The 20,000-nt window shown below is 36.9% G+C and overlaps 2 protein-coding genes across 3 annotated transcripts in view; one reads left to right on the plus strand and one right to left on the minus strand.

The window, feature by feature from the left end:
- pald1a (phosphatase domain containing paladin 1a) overlaps positions 1–15,121 on the minus strand; it is a 77,679-nt gene extending 62,558 nt beyond the window's left edge. The window contains exon 1 of one of the 2 annotated variants that reach the window (XM_084433733.1): positions 14,917–15,121. In XM_084433733.1, coding sequence (XP_084289859.1) covers positions 14,917–15,092 — 176 coding nt within the window. In that variant the 5' untranslated portion in view covers positions 15,093–15,121. Of the gene's footprint in view, positions 1–7,137; positions 7,439–14,916 lie in introns of those variants that run through there. The other variant, XM_084433734.1, reaches the window with a different exon arrangement.
- A 1,311-nt stretch (positions 15,122–16,432) lies between these two features.
- Positions 16,433–20,000, plus strand: part of ndr2 (nodal-related 2) — a gene marked incomplete at its 5' end in the record, with an annotated part of 4,686 nt that continues 1,118 nt past the window's right edge. The window contains 2 exons of the mRNA XM_084434963.1: positions 16,433–16,670; positions 18,672–19,414. Of these exons, the coding sequence (XP_084291089.1) occupies positions 16,433–16,670; positions 18,672–19,414 (981 nt within the window). The remainder of the gene's footprint in view (positions 16,671–18,671; positions 19,415–20,000) is intronic.

The raw sequence follows: 20,000 nt of genomic DNA on the forward strand, positions 1-20,000 counted from the left end.
ATAGAAAGATTAAAAATACGGGAGAAATACAGGAAAATATTTAAACGGGATGATAGCGGGATAGCAAGGGAAAAAACGGGAGGGTTGACAGGTATGTACAGGATGATTCAGGCTGCATCCAAAATCACATACTTACCTACTATATAGTAGGCGAAAAACAGCATGTGACAAAAGTACTCATAAAAGAGTATACTGTAGGTAAAGAGTACCTGGATGACCTACTAGATCCGGCGAGATCCTGAAGTGTGCATATGATGGATACTTTACTTTCCCATGAGGCCACGGGAGAGGATTTGTGAATGGCAGTGAATGTGACCCTGGTAGGTCACATGATAAGGGAAACACGACGAATGTAGATACTACACACATTCATATTATATAGAACATACTTTTTTAGCAATTACTTATTCAAAATAAGTACCTACTCAAGAGTATGTGATTTCGGACGTGTTTTTGAAAGAATCTCTTGAATAAATGATTCATTGACTCACTCAAAGACTTCACCTGATTCAGAACTGGAGATGAATCAGTGTTTTTGAACAAATCTCTTAAAATGAATGATTCAATGACATACATTTTTAAACAGTCATTTGTCGCCACCTACTGGTGTAACAATGTAATAGCTAAAAAAATTATTTTAAGCGTCTAATTGTATTTCAAAAGGTGATTTACTCTAATTTGATCGCTACCGTGGGCATCAGTCTCTGAACTATAAACTTTCATGCCAGTTCTTCTGTGATAATCTGAATTATTATAACAGGAATAACGATGCTGTGCCGTTGAAAAGAGTTTGTAAAGCTGTTTTATACCTATAGACGGCAACAACTCTCTGTATCAGAACGCAGATCTGAATGTTCGCTGTGATCGGACTCGTAGTCAGAGGAATAAAATTGCATGGGTGTTTGAATCAAGATCGCCATCTTTTAATGATTAATCAAGCAAATTACTCAATTTTTTTTTTTAAATTGCATCTTTAACCAGGATTTAAAGTGGTTTTAAAGTTTTTAAAGAGACAGAACCCCAAAATTCTAATGACGAAGAAAAGATATTTTGAAGAACGGAGGGAACATTAGATTTCCATTGTATGGAATAATTTCTCGAATAAACTTCATTAAAAGTTATACAAAATAGGCCAAAAAAAAAAAAAAAAAAAATATAATAATAATAATAATAATAATAATAATAATAATAATAATATTATATATATATATATATATATGGAACACCATACTAATACTGTGTTTGACCCCCTTTCGCCTTCAGAACTGCCTTAATTCTACGTGGCATTGATTCAACAAGGTGCTGAAAGCATTCTTTAGAAATGTTGGCCCATATTGATAGGATAGCATCTTGCAGTTGATGGAGATTTGTGGGATGCACATCCAGGGCACGAAGCTCCCGTTCCACCACATCCCAAAGATGCTCTATTGGGTTGAGATCTGGTGACTGTGGGGGCCATTTTAGTACAGTGAACTCATTGTCATGTTCAAGAAACCAATTTGAAATGATTCGAGCTTTGTGACATGGTGCATTATCCTGCTGGAAGTAGCCATCGGAGGATGGGTACATGGTGGTCATAAAGGGATGGACATGGTCAGAAACAATGCTCAGGTAGGCCGTGGCATTTAAACGATGCCCAATTGGCACTAAGGGGCCTAAAGTGTGCCAAGAAAACATCCCCCACACCATTACACCACCACCACCAGCCTGCACAGTGGTAACAAGGCATGATGGATCCATGTTCTCATTCTGTTTACGCTAAATTCTGACTCTACCATCTGAATGTCTCAACAGAAATCGAGACTCATCAGACCAGGCAACATTTTTCCAGTCTTCAACTGTCCAATTTTGGTGAGCTCGTGCAAATTGTAGCCTCTTTTTCCTATTTGTAGTGGAGATGAGTGGTACCCGGTGGGGTCTTCTGCTGTTGTAGCCCATCCGCCTCAAGGTTGTGTGTGTTGTGGCTTCACAAATGCTTTGCTGCATACCTCGGTTGTAACGAGTGGTTATTTCAGTCAAAGTTGCTCTTCTATCAGCTTGAATCAGTCGGCCCATTCTCCTCTGACCTCTAGCATCAACAAGGCATTTTCGCCCACAGGACTGCCGCATACTGGATGTTTTTCCCTTTTCACACCATTCTTTGTAAACCCTAAAAATGGTTGTGCGTGAAAACCCCGTCTGGCACCAACAACCATGCCACGCTCAAAATTGCTTAAATCACCTTTCTTTCCCATTCTGACATTCAGTTTGGAGTTCAGGAGATTGTCTTGACCAGGACCACACCCCTAAATGCATTGAAGCAACTGTCATGTGATTGGTTGATTAGATAATTGCATTAATGAGAAATTGAACAGGTGTTCCTAATAATCCTTTAGGTGAGTGTATATATATATATAAAATGAAATGCCTTAAATTAAATACCAAACTGGCTGTACAAGTCATGAACTGAACTAAGGTTTTTAAGTTGAATTATGAGGAAACTTTTTTTTTTTTTTAAACAAAATTACAGAATTTTCATTTTTACGCCAAATATCCCCTTAAGATGACCAGTTACTACACAGGGATGTATCTGGAAATCAGAACACATCCTTTAATCTGCGGCACATTATTACAAACTATGTGAAGGTCAGAGTTACAAAACCATGACTTAAGACACGAAAATCCCTTCAACGAGGAACTACACTCCTAAAAATGAGGATGTTTAGTGTCTTTAAGAACAAAACATCCAAATGCAAGACAGCGATGATCACATGAATGAGTCACTCGACTCTGACAGCAGTTTACTGGGGTTTTAACACTATATTGAAGACGACTCTCGCCGTTTTACCTCCATCAGCCGTGAACCGCAGTGTCAAACTTCCCCCACGAGTAAGAACAACTGCCCCGGAAAAACTAACTTCCTCACACAATTTCCTGTGTTGCAACACCGCGGGGATGTGCATGTTACTTCACGATGGTATCGGATGGCAATACCGTGGTACTGAATGATTTGCATGTTCACATACTGTAACATTTACAGTGCAAATGAGGTTTCGGTGAATAGATCACCTAAAAATGACATTAAAATCACTGTGCATAACATTCACGCCACCTTTAACCACAATCACATTTACAATGATGCAGAATACCCCTTGAAATAATACTAAACAACAAAAGCATACCCACAGGAACCATAGTATAGTATATGACCACCATGCTTTCGTGAACGAGAGTTCGAACTCAAAAACATCTAAATATCAGCACTTTACTGGAGCTTGGCGTTTGTCTGAGACAAAACAGGCTGTATGGTTTTTCCCAGAATGCTGCAGGACAAATTATGCATCATCTCTCTCTCTCACACACACACACACACACAGGCATTTACAGATCAGAAATAGCACATAATTACAGTTATTCTGAACAGAGCTCAGCCCAAAATGAAAACACAGCCTCGCCATCTACATATCAACACACAGGAGTTGTTTGTCGTCTTAATGCGCATGTCAAATCTGGAAACTCAAGGCGACGGGATATTATAGGATAAGATTATTTATTAAACAGACAGACAGTCATCATCATTCCTGCTTGAATCCCATGGAAAACCCATCATGTGACCGACGGCACGCTCAAAGTCAGACCGCAGCACTGAGAAAGCCATTACTGAAACTGCGTTTAGCATTTATCATTTTATTTCCCAATAATTACTCAGTCTCTCTACACTCGTGCCAATGCCTCTCAACCAAAACATCGAGAGCGAGAGCGGGTCGGCGACATCTATTCATTTCATAAAAACACATTTTAACACATGCATCTCATACAGAGAGAAACACAAGACACTAGAGCTGCACGATTCTGGCTAAAATGAGAATCACGATTTTATTGAAGATCACGATTCTGAAATGCTTTATTATTTTAAAGACCTACAAATCCTGAATATTAGGTTACCAAACAAGATAGAAACAAAATAAGAAATAATACCCTTGCTTCAGTCAAATTTAAATAAATGCAGTAAACAAAAATAATGTCATATTTAAATAAATAAAAAATGACAATTAAACATTGACGGCATTCATTGCGTTGAATAGCGTTGCTTTTATAGACGTTTGTTTCGTCTGGCCGCTGGTGCTTTGTGATTGAGCAGTTTTGTTTTTAACCATCTCATACTGTAGTTTAAGATAAGTGTGTAATTGAGATACGTTTTATAATAACTCTCTCTCTCCTTCGAGTGTGTGTGGGTGTGCGCACAGATAACGCGCGAGTCCCGGTTTTCGGCTCTTCTTCCGCGATTAAATTTGTTTGATTGTGTAAACTGGCAAGACAATACACGTCCAAATTATAAACTTTCGCTCTATGATGGTTAAATTTAGCAGTTAATCCGCGAATAGGGTTGCCAACTTTCTGAAACGGAAATAAGGAACGGGGGGGGGGGGGGGGGGGGGATAAACATTTAGATAAATATATTTCCTACATTATAGCATATTATAATACAATATTTATAGAATATAGGCCTAATCAATATACAAGACTGAACCACATAGATGTGACATATAAAGGCTATCATGATCATTTTGCCAACAATGAACCATGGATTTGTTTAGTTTATAATACGTTTTATTTTTAACTTAAACAAATACAACTTATAACATTCAAAACTCATCGGCTTTAGACTGCATTTGAAGAAAGATAAACACAAAAGTTTTCTGTAGCCTTGTGCGAACTTATTCAATAGAATTAGACTTCTAGAATGTTCTTTCCAGTGCAAAAAATAATATTTTTAATTTAATTAGACAACATTTTAAGGAAGTGTAGTGCAAATATCTTTATATAATTATACTTCCATTATAGTTAACTTTCTTTCCAGTGCAAAGCAATAGAGAGCCTAAGTCCCGCCCCTCCGCTTCCGGCTCATGGGACCTTACTTCGGAAAAAATATGTATGGTAGTCAATGGCGAGAGACAACTTATCTTTTTATTCCGTCTGAACAGTGCCCTGAATTACACATATGATGTTTGTCAATTTAAAAGATAATTATGAAAGTCAAGAAAGTCGCAGTTTGTCATAAAACAGAAGAGTAACATTTAGTTTTATGTGAAAATCGCTCAATGAACTACATCTCTCATCTCGCACTATATGTACGTCACAAGATCCGTTGCTCGTATGTGTTCAGTCTGGTACAAAACACTCAGGCATGACGGCGTAATGTTACGATTATAAGGTAAGACTATAGAAAAAATGACAGACGTTAGCTTCAGTAAAGTTAGCTTCATTCATTGAGAGAAAAGGTATGACGTCACATGTGCGCCTTTTGAGTTTGTAGTCTCTGTAATTGCGTATTTTCACAGTCTTATACCTCAACAGTTTTACATCAAACTGCGACTTTCTTGACTTTAAAATGTATCTTTTAAATTGATAAACATCATATGTGTAATTCAGGGCACAATTCAAACGAGATTAACATATTTGTTGTCTCGCGCCATTGACTACCATACAATATTTTTCCGGAAGGGGAGGGATTTAGGCTCTCTATAATACATAAAAAAAAAACAGCTAATAAAGAAATTAAAATGTTCCCGTTGTTGTGACTTGTCGTCATCGTTGCTACGATACGTGACTCACAATGACTGAAACAACCAATTAAAAGGGCATTCTCTGATGATGTTCCAAGATGTTAAAAATGCTACACTGATCATAGACAAACGGAGAGAAATTAGTATCTACCGCGCAGTCTGTTTTTTTTTTTCTTCTTATCATAGCCTACAAATGTCTTGGTTCATAATCTGACATATATCAGAAGCTATATGTGTCTGTCATGGATTTGCACTGAATTGATTCTCAAAAATACGGAACAAAGTGTGTTCCGTATCAGTTCAATACGGAACAAGACTTTTATGTGTCAAATACGGGACGATTCCGTATTATACGGAGCGGTTGGCAACCCTATCCGCGAATCACATGCGTGCCGAACCGTATCTAGTGCGATCCGTCCCGCTCCTAGAGCGCTATCTCGTTGAATATCATTGGCAGAATCGTAGAAATGCGGGATTAAGATCACGTGGGGGGTTGAATCGAGATCGCGATCTTTTAACGATTAATCATGCAGCTCTACAAGACACACACACATTTCTCTCGATATCTGAGGACATCTCAAAGACCGCTACTCTACTGATGTACTTTAATATAAAAAAATATTAAAAAAACACATAATTATACAAATTATTTAGAAAGTTAAGGGAACATGTAAATACATACACGCATATATATATATGAACAGCTTAAAGTATTCCTAAAGAAATATTTGCTTTGAGTTTTGAGTCTAAAAATTAATAATGAATTATGAATAAATTAATATTATATATAAAAAAAAAAAACAAAAAAAAAAATTGAACAGACCCTAAAACACCATTAACAAAGCAATAACTCGTATTAGGAATCATTTTTAGCATTGAGGACGGCAACATTGAACAAACTATTTGAATTCACTGTAAAAGACTGAGTAGCACTGAAGCTGAAATATTATTATTTAAAAACATAATCTGGCAAATCATTGTGGTGTAACCGACAGGAACTCAGTTCTGTTGTCATCATCAAGAAAACCATAAAGCAGGAAATGACATCACAGAGAAGACCCCTGTACACCCTTATGAGCGGGTCAAGGCAACGCTCCTATAAACGTTATAATGGCAACTTGAAAACAGCTTGAAAATAATTTAAAGATTAAGATGTGTACATGTGTATGTTTTCCACTTGACACTTGTGGGGTCATTAAATCAACATGAAAATGGTTATGTTTTTTTAACATATATATAACATAAGAACACATTTTAAACCATCTTGTTCTTATTTGCACTTCACCCAAGTACAAAAGCCATCACTTGTACACAAAATGGACATGAAACGAAAACTCATGTTCAAACGAGCTCATGAGAAATATTTGAGCCGAAGAATATATAAACAACAAACTCAATCAACATGTTCATAACCTCATAATCCATAATCTCCTCGTGATGATGCCTACTGTGTGCAACAAGATTCATCACTAAAATGACAAATAAACCCAGCAGAGAACACAAAACAAAGACTCGACTAACATGAAACACATTCAAACCGACACACACACACACACACACACACACACACACACACACGGTCCAGCTGTACCTGAGAACACACACGTCGCAGCACCATCAAATCCAGAGACGTCTAGAGATCCCACGGACAGGTATCAGACTAACTGAGGCGTGCCATGAGTTTCTCTACAGCGGTGTGCATATGTGTGTCCGTGTGTGTGTGTGTGTGTGTGTGTGTGTGTGTGTGAGTATGTGAGTATGTGAGTGAGTGAGTGAGTGAGTGAGTGAGTGAGTGAGTGAGTGTTTAGGGCAGTCAGCCTCTGATTAGTAGTCTAAGACAGCGAGACTTCAGTCTGAGCGACAGCGAGCGTCAGACACAAACACAATCTCAGGAAGAGCGGCGTGGTAAATCCGTGTGTGTGAAGGATATGTGGGTGGGTCTTACCCATCACACACACACACACACACACTCACATTACCACATGAATTAAAAGCTCTCCACAGTGTGACAGTGTGACTGCCGCCCCTACAAACACAAAAACACACACACACACACACACACACACACACACTCACACACACACTCAGTCACAGTCAGCACAAACCAAACAACACGACGAGCTAACAGCATGTGTGTTTACATCGTGTAATTCACCGCAGCTCTCGTAAGTTAGCACACCGCACTAATTACTTCATTCGTAAGCAATTAAGACGCCCTGTCTCTGAACATCAACACACACACACACACACAGCTGAGTAAACACGGTAAATTTCAGCGCAGGTCTGAGGTAAGATACTGTTGGACACACACATACATTTACCTGAGGACTATATTTGAAATATAATATATATATATATATATATATATATATATATATATATATATATATATATATATATATATGTGTATGTGTATGTTTATTTATTTATTTATATATTTATATATATATATATATATATATATATATATATGTGTATGTGTATGTTTATTTATTTATATATATATATATATATATATACACACACACACACACACACACACATATATACATATATACACACACACATAAATACATATATACACACACACACAGAGTATGTATACTTTATTATTAAAATATAAAACACAAAACTATTAAAAATTCTAAATGTTAGTAGAAATATTTTTTATTTTATTTTATTTTATTTTATATTTATATTTATTTACATTTCTAAGTCTATATTATACCCCAACCCTTAAGATAACACTTAAAAACAATGATTTATTTTAGGATTCATTTTAGCTTTGAGGACATTGACAAACTGAGGCTTTTCCAGATCTTTTGGGGATAAATTAGTCTAGAATATATATATATATATATAGATAAATTAACTAGAACCAAGAAAACTCGTTCCATCCAGAACTGGCGCTTGCAACATTTCTGAATATTTTGGCTCATTTATTAATACTTTCAATAAAAATATGAATAGTGGTGCTGAGTACTCTCAGCAACATTCATCCATTCTTAAATTCAGAATTATATACATTTTACCGCACATTCAGCTCAGAAAATGTGTGTCTGGGCCTTTAACGTAACTAAAGTGATCTGACAGTCCAGTTCCTCAGAGTCACTGGGTTTTTTTAAGGATAAGTGTTCAGGGGGTATTTAGAAAAAAACGTCTGATGGAGTCCAAGACATGTGTCTGATCCAGCAAAGGGCAATTCTGACACACACACACACACACACACACACACACAGAGAGAGAGAGAAACAAAATGGGGCAACAGGGTGAGGCAGGAAATTGCTGTACTATCTCAATCTTAGCTAAATTTACACTGTTTGCAAACCACATGTACACAATCTCACTGGAGGACCGAGTCCAACAAACAACTCATGAGTTGCATCACTACAAAAAAAAGACCATTATGACATCATAATCGGAGAAAACAACATTCTCCATTCAATCCCTGAAAAGTTCCTTGAAGAAGAAACCCCAAAATCATGTCGTTTCAAACACACATGACTTTTGTTCTTCTAAATCTAAAAACCAAAAGTCATGCATTAGTGACCAGAAGGTTGTCAAGCTGCAAAAAAGCTCAACACAAGCAAGTCAATTATGTTTTCTTAGAAACAAAGACGAGTATAGCATCATTTATTCTGGCTGTTTAGTAGCACAAACCCGACCACACCTGTTTCTTCCTCTAACGGCTCTGATGATGAACCTGCCAACGCAATAAATGACGAGATGCATGAGACCAAAGCCTCAGCGAAGAGCGGAAATCATGCATCTCTCTTTTTTATGAGGCTCTGTGACATTTCACCCTTGTGGTGCTTCACAGTTAATCGTGCATGAAGGACTATTTGTTCTGTTAAAGCAGCTACGCTTGTGGATTTAAAGAAGCAGACAGAAGACCTTGAAGTGAAGTGATGTGAAGTGATGTGAAGTGATGTTCTGAAGCGGTGAACAACATTTCAGCTTCCTGTGAAACTTCCTCACAGGCTGTGAAAAGAGAAACATTACTCTGCCCCTTTCCTGCTCTCTGCCTCTCTGATCAATGCTTTTTGTGTTTTAAACATCCCTTTCCGCCTGGACTCGCTCCGCTCCGAGAGCTTGACACCTGTGCTGGCGTGTGTTTCCGTTGGGAAGAACATTTTCCTGTCTGGATTCGCCCTCAATGATCAATGAAACAGAAAACACACATCAGAGACCCTGGTGGTCCTGAAGACAAAGCGAATTGTCCTTCTGCACAGAAGGATTACTAAAACAGGATTATTATAGTTAACTAAAAATAAAATCAGTGGTGGACAAAGTGCACAAATCAAGTACTTGAGTAACAGTACAGATACCCTAATAAAATATTACTAAACATCCAGAACTTGATTTTTAATGTATTTAATAGTGCTGGGCAACGATTAATCGCATCCAAAATAAAAGTTTGTAATTACATAATATATGTGTGTGTACTGTGTATAATAATTTTGTATTTAAATAAACACACATGCATGTACTGTATATATTTAAGAAAATGTTTATTTATATATATATAAAAAAAAAAAATATATATATATATATATATATATATATATATATATATATAAATTATGTATATATACACAGTATATACATGCAAATATTAAATATATGCATGCATACATGCATATGTGTGTATTTATATATAAAAAATAATTATACACAGTACACACACACACATATATATTATCTAAACCCAAACTTTTATTTTGAATTGCGATTAATCGTTGCCCAGCACTGGTATTTAAGTATTAAAAGTAAAAATTTGAGATTGATGATTGTTTAATTATTTAGCAATTTTATATCTCCATCTTAGTACGGTTTGATAGAGCTTAAATGGGTTTTATAGCCCAGTCTGACAATTATTTATTAGGAATTGTCAAGTAACCTGCAAGTTCACAAAAAAATAGCCTACAAAGTTCTGTCATGATACTCTAGATGACGCTGGCTGATCAGTCCTTAACTCAATCTGCTTGCAATCGCATCATTCTCTATAGGGCACAGCTGATTGGTTCCTGCTGTATCAGTAACCAATGACCTCGCTGCTCAACATTTAAATACTCGGTCAGCATTTGCTGTATTGCAGCAGTTGCAGCGCGCTTTCAGAAACCCTCCTCCTTCCCCAGCTCCACCTGAATAGATCTGCTACTGGTTATTCATGCATGCTATATTGTACAGCAGCAGCATGTCTTACTCACAGCAACATGTGTATGTATTGGCAGTAGCAGCAGCAACAATAACCAAAAGTAGCAATAACAGCAGCAATAACCAAAAGTAGCAATAGCAGCAATAACAGGAGCAATAACAGCAGCAATAACAGGAGCAATAACAGCAGCAATAACCAAATTAGCAATAACAGGAGCAATAACCAAAAGTAGCAATAGCAGCAATAACAGGAGCAATAACAGCAGCAATAACCAAATTAGCAATAACAGGAGCAATAACCAAAAGTAGCAATAACAGGAGCAATAACAGCAGCAATAACCAAAAGTAGTAAGAACAGCATCAATAACCAAAAGTAGCAATCACCGCAGCAGCAATAACAAAATTTAGCAATAACCACAGCAGCAATAACTAAATTTAGCAATAACCGCAGCAGCAATAACGAAAATTAGCAATAACCGCAGCAGCAATAACCAAAAGTAGCAATAACCGCAGCAGCAATAACCAAAATTAGCAATAACCGCAGCAGCAATAACCAAAAGTATCAATAACTGCAGCAGCAATAACCAAAATTAGCAATAACACCAGCAATAACCATAAGTATCAATAACTGCAGCAGCAATAACCAAAAGTAGCAATAACCGCAGCAGCAATAACGAAAATTAGCAATAACCGCAGCAGCAATAACCAAAATTAGCAATAACCGCAGCAGCAATTACCAAAATTAGCAATAACCGCAGCAGCAATTACCAAAATTAGCAATAACCGCAGCAGCAATGACCAAAAGTATCAATAACCGCAGCAGCAATAACCAAAATTAGCAATAACCGCAGCAGCAATTACCAAAATTAGCAATAACCGCAGCAGCAATGACCAAAAGTATCAATAACCGCAGCAGCAATAACCAAAAGTATCAATAACCGCAGCAGCAATAACCAAAATTAGCAATAACCAAAGCAGCAATAACCAAAAGTAGCAATAACAGCAGCAGAAGCGTAGCAGATCAAGTCCGCCAGGACCAAACACACCAACATTGTCAAATCCATTATCATGCCAAACACTCAGAGAGTTTTCATGATGACAGAACTGACATGTTGGCTTTATTCCGAGACTTTCTCAGATCAGATCTTGTCAGGCAGACTGTCTGACTGCACTATTAATTGCAAGCGATCAAATAAGGTGTGTGTGTCCAGACAACCAATCTATCGGCATGGGCTGCCTTGGTAACGACATGTGACAAGGCTTTCAAAACAGATGCAAAAAATGTGCAAATAAAATAATAAATCCAAATATGCCAGTGAGGAGTGCTGTGATTCGTCACCGGTTTTGATGTTATAGTTCTGACACATAAAGAGTGACGTAAAAGATGATTTGAAATATGATGAGCAGCCAGACCGTCCAGACTGAGACACATCTGTAAAAATCTGATTGTAATCGCATTTCAAAACACCTCCAAAAGTGATTTGAATCAGATTTGAAAAAGATCATGTGTTTTATTGCTGTCCAGACTTAACTATCTGGATATGCAGATGTTAAGAAACAGACACGGTTTCTTCAGTTCAAAATAACGAGGAATGAGTACGTAAAAATACGTAAAAAGTATGTATTATGCGTGAAGTAAAAGTGTCCAAAATAAAATAATCTGATAAAGTACAGATTGAAAAATGTACACTAAAAACATTATTTTATATATTTTATATATATATATATTAACTTGATGCACTGAAATAACCAAGTAATGTAGTATTGTAAATTACTGTAATGTAACGTAATGATACTAAAATAACACTAGACTACGATGGATACGTCATATCTGATGATCTAATATCGACGGCAGAGATACAAGTGATTATTTCATGACTATGATGATGCTTATTTCCATTTTGGTAGAAATGAAATCGTAGGTTTAAAAATAAAAAGGGCATTCAGTCGCTCCGCCAGACACACAGCTTCTGAAACTGACCGTCGGAGTATTATCAACCATACCATTACTGGACTGACATCAAACACACAAGAGCTGGACATGACATCTAGTGGCTGAGATCATCTTTACACATCATGACAGATGAAGTCACATTCAGTGGACAACACAAACACAAAAATAGCAAGATATTAAACAAATACAAACTCAAACTCTTCAGTTACGTTGCATATCATTGCATGAGATGTTAGAAGTTCTTGAATCTGAAGATTGAAGCCAAATATTTGGCTTTTAAAGATGCATTGCACATAAATGACTTTGTGCTGATGACATATGCATGCAAAATCCAAAAATAATCCCTCCACTGATTTATTCATGATGTGACTTTTGCAAAAGTTTCTAAGTTTCTTACAATCCACGTTCACACTGCCAAGATCAGATGCAGTTTCTTTCTAGGATGAAATTATTCCAATCAATTCTATTTCCAATTGATATTTCTCAGGGTGGGTTAAAAAAAAAAAAAAAAGTAGGTTCTTTGAAAGTCAATATCTGTACAGACACCAAACTTAAAGTCTTGATTACAAATATATTTTGAACATAGCACACATTGAATCCAGTAGCGGGGCATGTTGTCACAATGGGAACCTGCTGTTTATTCACACTGATTTTGTTGACGAAACAGCATATATAAAATCTAATCAAATTTTTTAATGATTTGTTTTTCAGACAAATTTGAAAGTAAGAGGATTATGACACTACAAGGTAGCTAAAATAGAAAGGGTATCCCAATGTGGATTTAGACAGCAATTCAAATTGTAGTTTGAAGGACAGAATTTAAGAATTCTATTCAAAAACAGATGTTTGCACGTTTTGTTTGTATAAACACAAAATCGCTGCTAGAGAAAACAAGTATTGCAATTGCAATGTATATATAGACCTTGTGACAACTTGCCCCAATCTCAGACTAATAACAAAGTTTTATGAAATACCTAAAGGAAGCATCTTTCCCCTTAAATGCATCTATACTGATAGCCTATATTAAATATGAATTTGATGTTTCCAACAAGGTGGCAGTGTGCTTAATTTCAATTGGCCTCATTTCTATAATGACCCGTGCCTATTCTTTAAGCACTTTACCTGACTTTATCTCAATCCCTAACGCAAACTCCTCTAATCTAGTACTGACAGGTTCAAACAAATGGATTATTCATAGAGTTCTGATGACTATCAGCTCAAGTAACCCAACAGCATCGAAACGAACTTCATCACCATTAATCTTCATAAGCTTGACTCTCGATCCACACATTAGCATTTCAATCCGCTAATATCAAATAGCTTTTATGTGGATTGATAAGATTTAAACATGTAGGTTTCATCCATTTTCAATAATGAGAAAAAGATCATGTCTTATTTAATGAGTTTCTAATTTGAGTTGAAGCCTGTCAAGAAAAATGAGAAACGTAAAGGCAATGAAGACTATTTTAGGCACACTATTTTCCTAACAATTAAGGAAATGCTTCATTTTTATCTTCGGTTGGAAATATGACGTTCTCCACAAATTGTCCCCTCAGTTATGAATTTATCTACTTTCCTCAAGATGCCGCTTCAGAAGCTTTATAAACTTACCTCAGGGTGTGAAAGACTTCATAAGTTATTCAAATATCAAGATAATGGCCGTGAATGAGAGTTTAATCGTTAGTTTAATCGAGGTCTGTTCTTTGCCACTACAAAGTAACTCAATGCGACACATATACAAACGATTCTCTTTTGATAACAGAAGAGCGGTCTAATTCTAACGAATCGTTCATTTGAGTCGGTTCATTTAAATGATTCGGTCGAGTCCAAACTGTGAATTGTGTTAGGGCCACACTATCATCTGACTAGATGTTTCATTCACAGAGCATGTAAAATAGTGAAAGATTCGTTGGAACGAATCGACTCACTGAATCAGATGCCAAGTTAAATCATTTTCATGCGTTTCTTGTTATCTATCTTCCCTGCGTGTGCGTTCTAAACTTATTTACAAATCACAAAACACTCGTTATAGTGCGTTATAATCTGACTAGAGTGAATCATATTCGTGCAGTCTAACGCAGAAACAGTAACATGCCGCGGCATTTGCGCTCTGAACAAATCCGGACTGTTACACACTGGTTTAATAACTCGAGCTTTTCACAACTACAACAATGTAGCTTCATGAAGCATGCAGGACATCCATGCATGTGAGGAGAAGCTCGATCAGATATAAAGCACTGCAGAAAGTTGAACACTCACCATCGCCGTGAAACAGCCTCCGCCTCGCAAACAGAACCGCTGGTCTGAGCAAACACACACTTCGGCGAATCTCTCTGTGCGCGGCTGGAGTCAAACACTCGCTCGGGAAGGAAGGGAAGAAAGAAAAAAGAAAGAAAGAAGGCTCTCGCAGGGTGTAAGACGGGCTCTTTGAGCATGCGTGTGTCCACGTGTGTGTGTGTGTCTGTGTTTGGTGCCAGGCGCTGCAGGATCCTAAAATCAGTTCAACCAGAAACAGAAAACGTGTATTGTGTATATTAGTCTGTCTAGCCATTAATTTAATCTATGAAAATTATATATTTTTATAATCCATTAATTGCTAACATAAAAGTTTGAAAAAAAAAAACATAAAGGTTTGTAAGTGTGTGTGTGTGTGTGTGTGTGTGTGTGTGTGTGTGTATACATACACGCAGACATAATGTACTCTCCACATGAAACACACACACACATATATAAAGGTTTGTAAGTGTGTGTGTGTGTGTGTGTGTGTGTGTGTGTGTGTGTGTGTGTGTAATATATACATGCATACACGCAGACATGATGTACTCTCCACATGAAACACACACATACACACACACATATATAGGCTATATATTCAAATGTTAGATGTGATTAATCACGATGAATCGATTATACATACATATATATATATATATATATATATATATATATATATATATATATATATATATATATATAGGCCTACATATCAAATATATATCAAATCAATTAATCACATAAAAGTTTGTAAATATATAATATATGTGTGTGTGTAATATATACATAAACGCAGACATACCATAAGACATGCATTTATTCAAACTTTTATGTTAGCAAGCAATATAATTTAATCAATCTATATATTGAAACTTAAAACTTCATCTTAATTACTGCCTTATTTTTCTTGCCAAAGCCTGCTGTGAAAAGACTATTAACTTTTATACAGTTAGTGATAAATACCAACAAATACTGATAAAATAAGGCATATGCAAAATTGCAAAAATAATGTGTATATAGGCTATATATAACTCATAACTTGGAATTCACTAAAACATGTTCTATTATACTAATACCCATGACATTTAAGCAAGTTAAGCCTGTAAGGTCAGTTGCAATGACAATGATCTGAACCAAGAGAGCTACACGTCAAAATAAGATATGCAAATCTATCAGTCTATAAAAGTGATGTTTTCTGCATTTGATAAGAGTAGAGAAAGACACATATATCTGACGCCTTGGCTTGAGTTCGCGCAGTGAAAGTGCCAGTACAGTCTTCAAAGGGCAAAACAACTTTGGTGACGTCACCGGGCGCAAGGTGTTTTAATTGTTCATTGTAAAATATGCGCCGCATTACCACATGAATAGATGATGAGCTGTCATGGCATGTCAATTTCCTTTAATGTCCTCTGCTACTTGTTAAATATGCAGAGGGCCAGAGGGAGGGGGGTATATAAGCTCTCCTGGACCCCTCGACCTGTCATTCTGACTCCAGTCCATCATGATTGCGCACGGAGCTTTGCGCCTGGCCTGCTACCAACTTCTGCTTATTGGAGTATTTGGAAAACATGGCGCAAGGAATATGTCACTTCACTCGTCCAGAGCGGACCGAAGCCATCGGTATCATTTACCCACATATATGATGCACCTCTACAGGCATTTCAGACTCAACCAGACGCGTCCCGTGGAGAGCATGGAGCACGAGCACGCGGATACCATCAAGAGCATCCTATCAAAGAGTAAGGTTTGATCCACTATGTATGCTTAGATTATGCTTTGAATTTATTTTTTTGCATTTAAAAACGTTAGAGTTGCGCACCGAGGTGCAAACCCGGGCTCTTTTGTTGGGGGTCTCGGTGGCTCCTGGCTGTCAAATCTCAGTGCCAGACACCTTCAATCCACATCTCACTTGCTGGTGAATAAGTCCAGGACTAATGCTCTGCGCAAAGCTGATGTGGATTAGACCCTCGCCAGACATCCTTACACAAATCAGTTGTTAAACCCAAATCAACATCACCCTCCTCGGCTCTTTTTCACACGTCGTCTGATTAGATTAGGAGCTCCGGGTTCCGAGCACGAGTTCTGGAGGTGTTAAACGATGGGTTTCGGTGTTTGTTCTGAAGGGATTACAGTCGCGCTGCCTGGCCTCTCCATTAAGATAAACTTAATATCAGATCGATACTGCGCGCTTTTTAATCAGATTGGGGATGTGATACGGGAAGAATAATTCAAGAAATGAGACTGATGCGGTGCACACCTTTGACTAACTGATATTTAGCAATTGCTGATCTTATTTAAGCCTATATACAGATTTAATGTGCTAGGAGGGAGACAATAAAAGGTTTATGAAAATCAATAGCTTGTCCAGATTCAAACTTCATCCTCATTAATGTTTATTGCTTCTTTAATAATACATTTGACAGCATTTCTGGAAGCATTGCACTTTAATATAATTGTCTTGGTTTGTCAACAACAACTATAATACTTTATATGTAACATTTGAATCGATTTAAATAAATGTATGATATTATTATTTCTTTAAAATATGTATTCTATTGAGATTGTAGGATTATTATTTCAATTAAATTAGAATAAATTGACAGAATAATATAATAAATATTTTAAATGATTATCTCAAATATGATATTTTATTGTTAGTCTAATGAGTATTTAAAATAAATGATTTAGAATCAACTGAATAATCATTAAACTGCAACAAGAAAAATAGAATACAAATTCTAAATAATAATGATATTATTATTGACAAACCAAGCCAAATATATTAAAGTTCAATGCTTCCAGAAATGTTTGCAAATTGGAAGATGAACCCAATATTAAAGAAGTCGTCTAATGATTATTTGAACTGATGTTGAATGGCAGAGCTATTAAACACAGCCAGGAACACTTATTAGATAAACCAAAGCAATTAGCAATTTTAATGTAAATGTACAGCAGGGCTAATACACTCGACTGGACAAGAGCCTCACACACACGAGGATCAAAGTGTGTGTGTTCAGCTGGCACAAATCACCTCATTACCTTTAGGTTTGTGTGCACTACAGAGAGCCATTCATCCCTGGAGAAAACACACATCAAAAGAGCCTGTGATGGGCTGTGTCTTAAACTGTGTGAATCTCTCAAACTCACAGTTTATCATGTGACCCCGGACCACAAAACCAGTCATGAGGGGCAACTGAGATTTATGCATCATCTGAAAGCTGAATAAATGAGCTTTCCATTGACGTATGGTTGTTTGGATACATTATAAGATACATTGTTACGATAGGACAATATTTGGCTGAGATACAACTATTTGAAAATCTGGAATCTGAGGATGCATGTTCACGATTTTATTGCATTCACTCACAAAAATACATTTTTATATATTTGCGGTAGGAAATTTACAAAATATCTTCATGGAACATGATCTTTACTTAATATCCTAATGATTTTTGGCATAAAAACTCACTCTAAATTGTAATATTGACTCTGTAAAGTTGCTTTGAAATGATGTGTATTGTGAAAAGCGCTATACAAATAAATGTGAATTGAATAAATGTCAGTAATTTTGACCCATAATGTATTGTTGGCTATTGCATTAACCCGTGCGACTTATAACTGGTTTTATGGTCCAGGCAGTGTCACATATTAGCAAAGTGATAAAACGTAAAATAAATAAATGGAAATAATGTATTTTGTAATTTGCGTGTGATTTACATCTTCTCATCGTCTTTTCCCAGGTGTGATCAATCAAGACAGGCACTACATCACACACTTCGACCTCTCCTCTGTGCTTTCCGAACGCCAGGTTCAGTCCGCGGAGCTGAGGATCCGAATTCCCAGAGAAACGAATCAAACGAACGTCACAGTGGAGATCAGACACCAGCAGGACGTCCCGTGCAACCAGCGCCAACTCTGTCTGGAAAACCAGTCCCTGGGCCAGCTATCAGGATCATCCCTGATGAGCGTTTCCCATAACTGGAGGGTCTACAACGTCACACACCTGCTTCTAGACTGGATCGGTCCGAAGCTTTCCGAGAAACGGCACGTGAAGGCGAAAAGAGCCGTGAGGATTCTTCAAAACGGGCCTAAGCATCTAGACGGCATCCGTCACAGAGCAATGCTCCTGATATTCTCACAAACCAGCTCTGAACTGGGAGAAGCGGATAAAGCCAGTCTCCTCCACACGGCTGAGAAGTCCAAGTTCTTATTCAACACGGAAGGAAAGGAGGTGCGGAGAGAGAAGGTGCACAAGAGCAGGAGGGGTCGCAGAGGTCAACCCATGAGGAACCCGGAGCTGGTGAAGAGTCCGGCGGACAGGAGCTCCATGTGCAGGAGAGTCGACATGCATGTGGACTTCAACCAGATCGGATGGGGATCGTGGATCGTGTTCCCTAAGAAGTACAACGCGTTCCGGTGCGAGGGAAGCTGCCCGAATCCTCTGGGAGAAGAGCTTCATCCCACCAACCACGCGTACATGCAGGTGAGGGGCGTTACACACACTCATACTGAGCCTTTAATACTGAAACCAGTGCATTAAACTCTCCTCAGGGGATTATCCTCCACTAAAACCATCAAATACATGTTCATTACTTCAAATATATGTTGAAAAGTGTTTTATTTCTGTTTGTTGCCAAGGCAAATTTTCTCATTTAGTTTTTTTAAGTACTGAAATGACTTAAACTGAAATAAAAATGTCATAAAAACTGTTAAGTGAAATAAACTTTAAATATTAAAAAACTTTTTTTTTTTTAAACATATTATTTCTCATTTTTATTTCAGTATTAAAAAACTAAAATTAAACCTGAAATAAAAATGTCAATTGAATAAACTTTCAATACTTGATAAAATATTTTTTCTTATTTCTCAATTTCATTTCAGTACTAAAATAATAACTACGCTCAAACTGAAATAAAAAAGTAGGCTACATTAAAAAAATTGTCACTTAAAATGTTAACCAAAAAAAGTATTTTATTTCAGCAACATTTCTCATTTTCATTTAGTTTAACTTAACGTACTAAAAAAACAAAAACTAAAACTGAAATAAAAGTTACATAAAAAAAATTTTC

This window comes from Rutilus rutilus, assembly GCF_951802725.1.
Source record: "Rutilus rutilus genome assembly, chromosome: 16".
NCBI classification, from domain to species: domain Eukaryota; kingdom Metazoa; phylum Chordata; class Actinopteri; order Cypriniformes; family Leuciscidae; genus Rutilus; species Rutilus rutilus.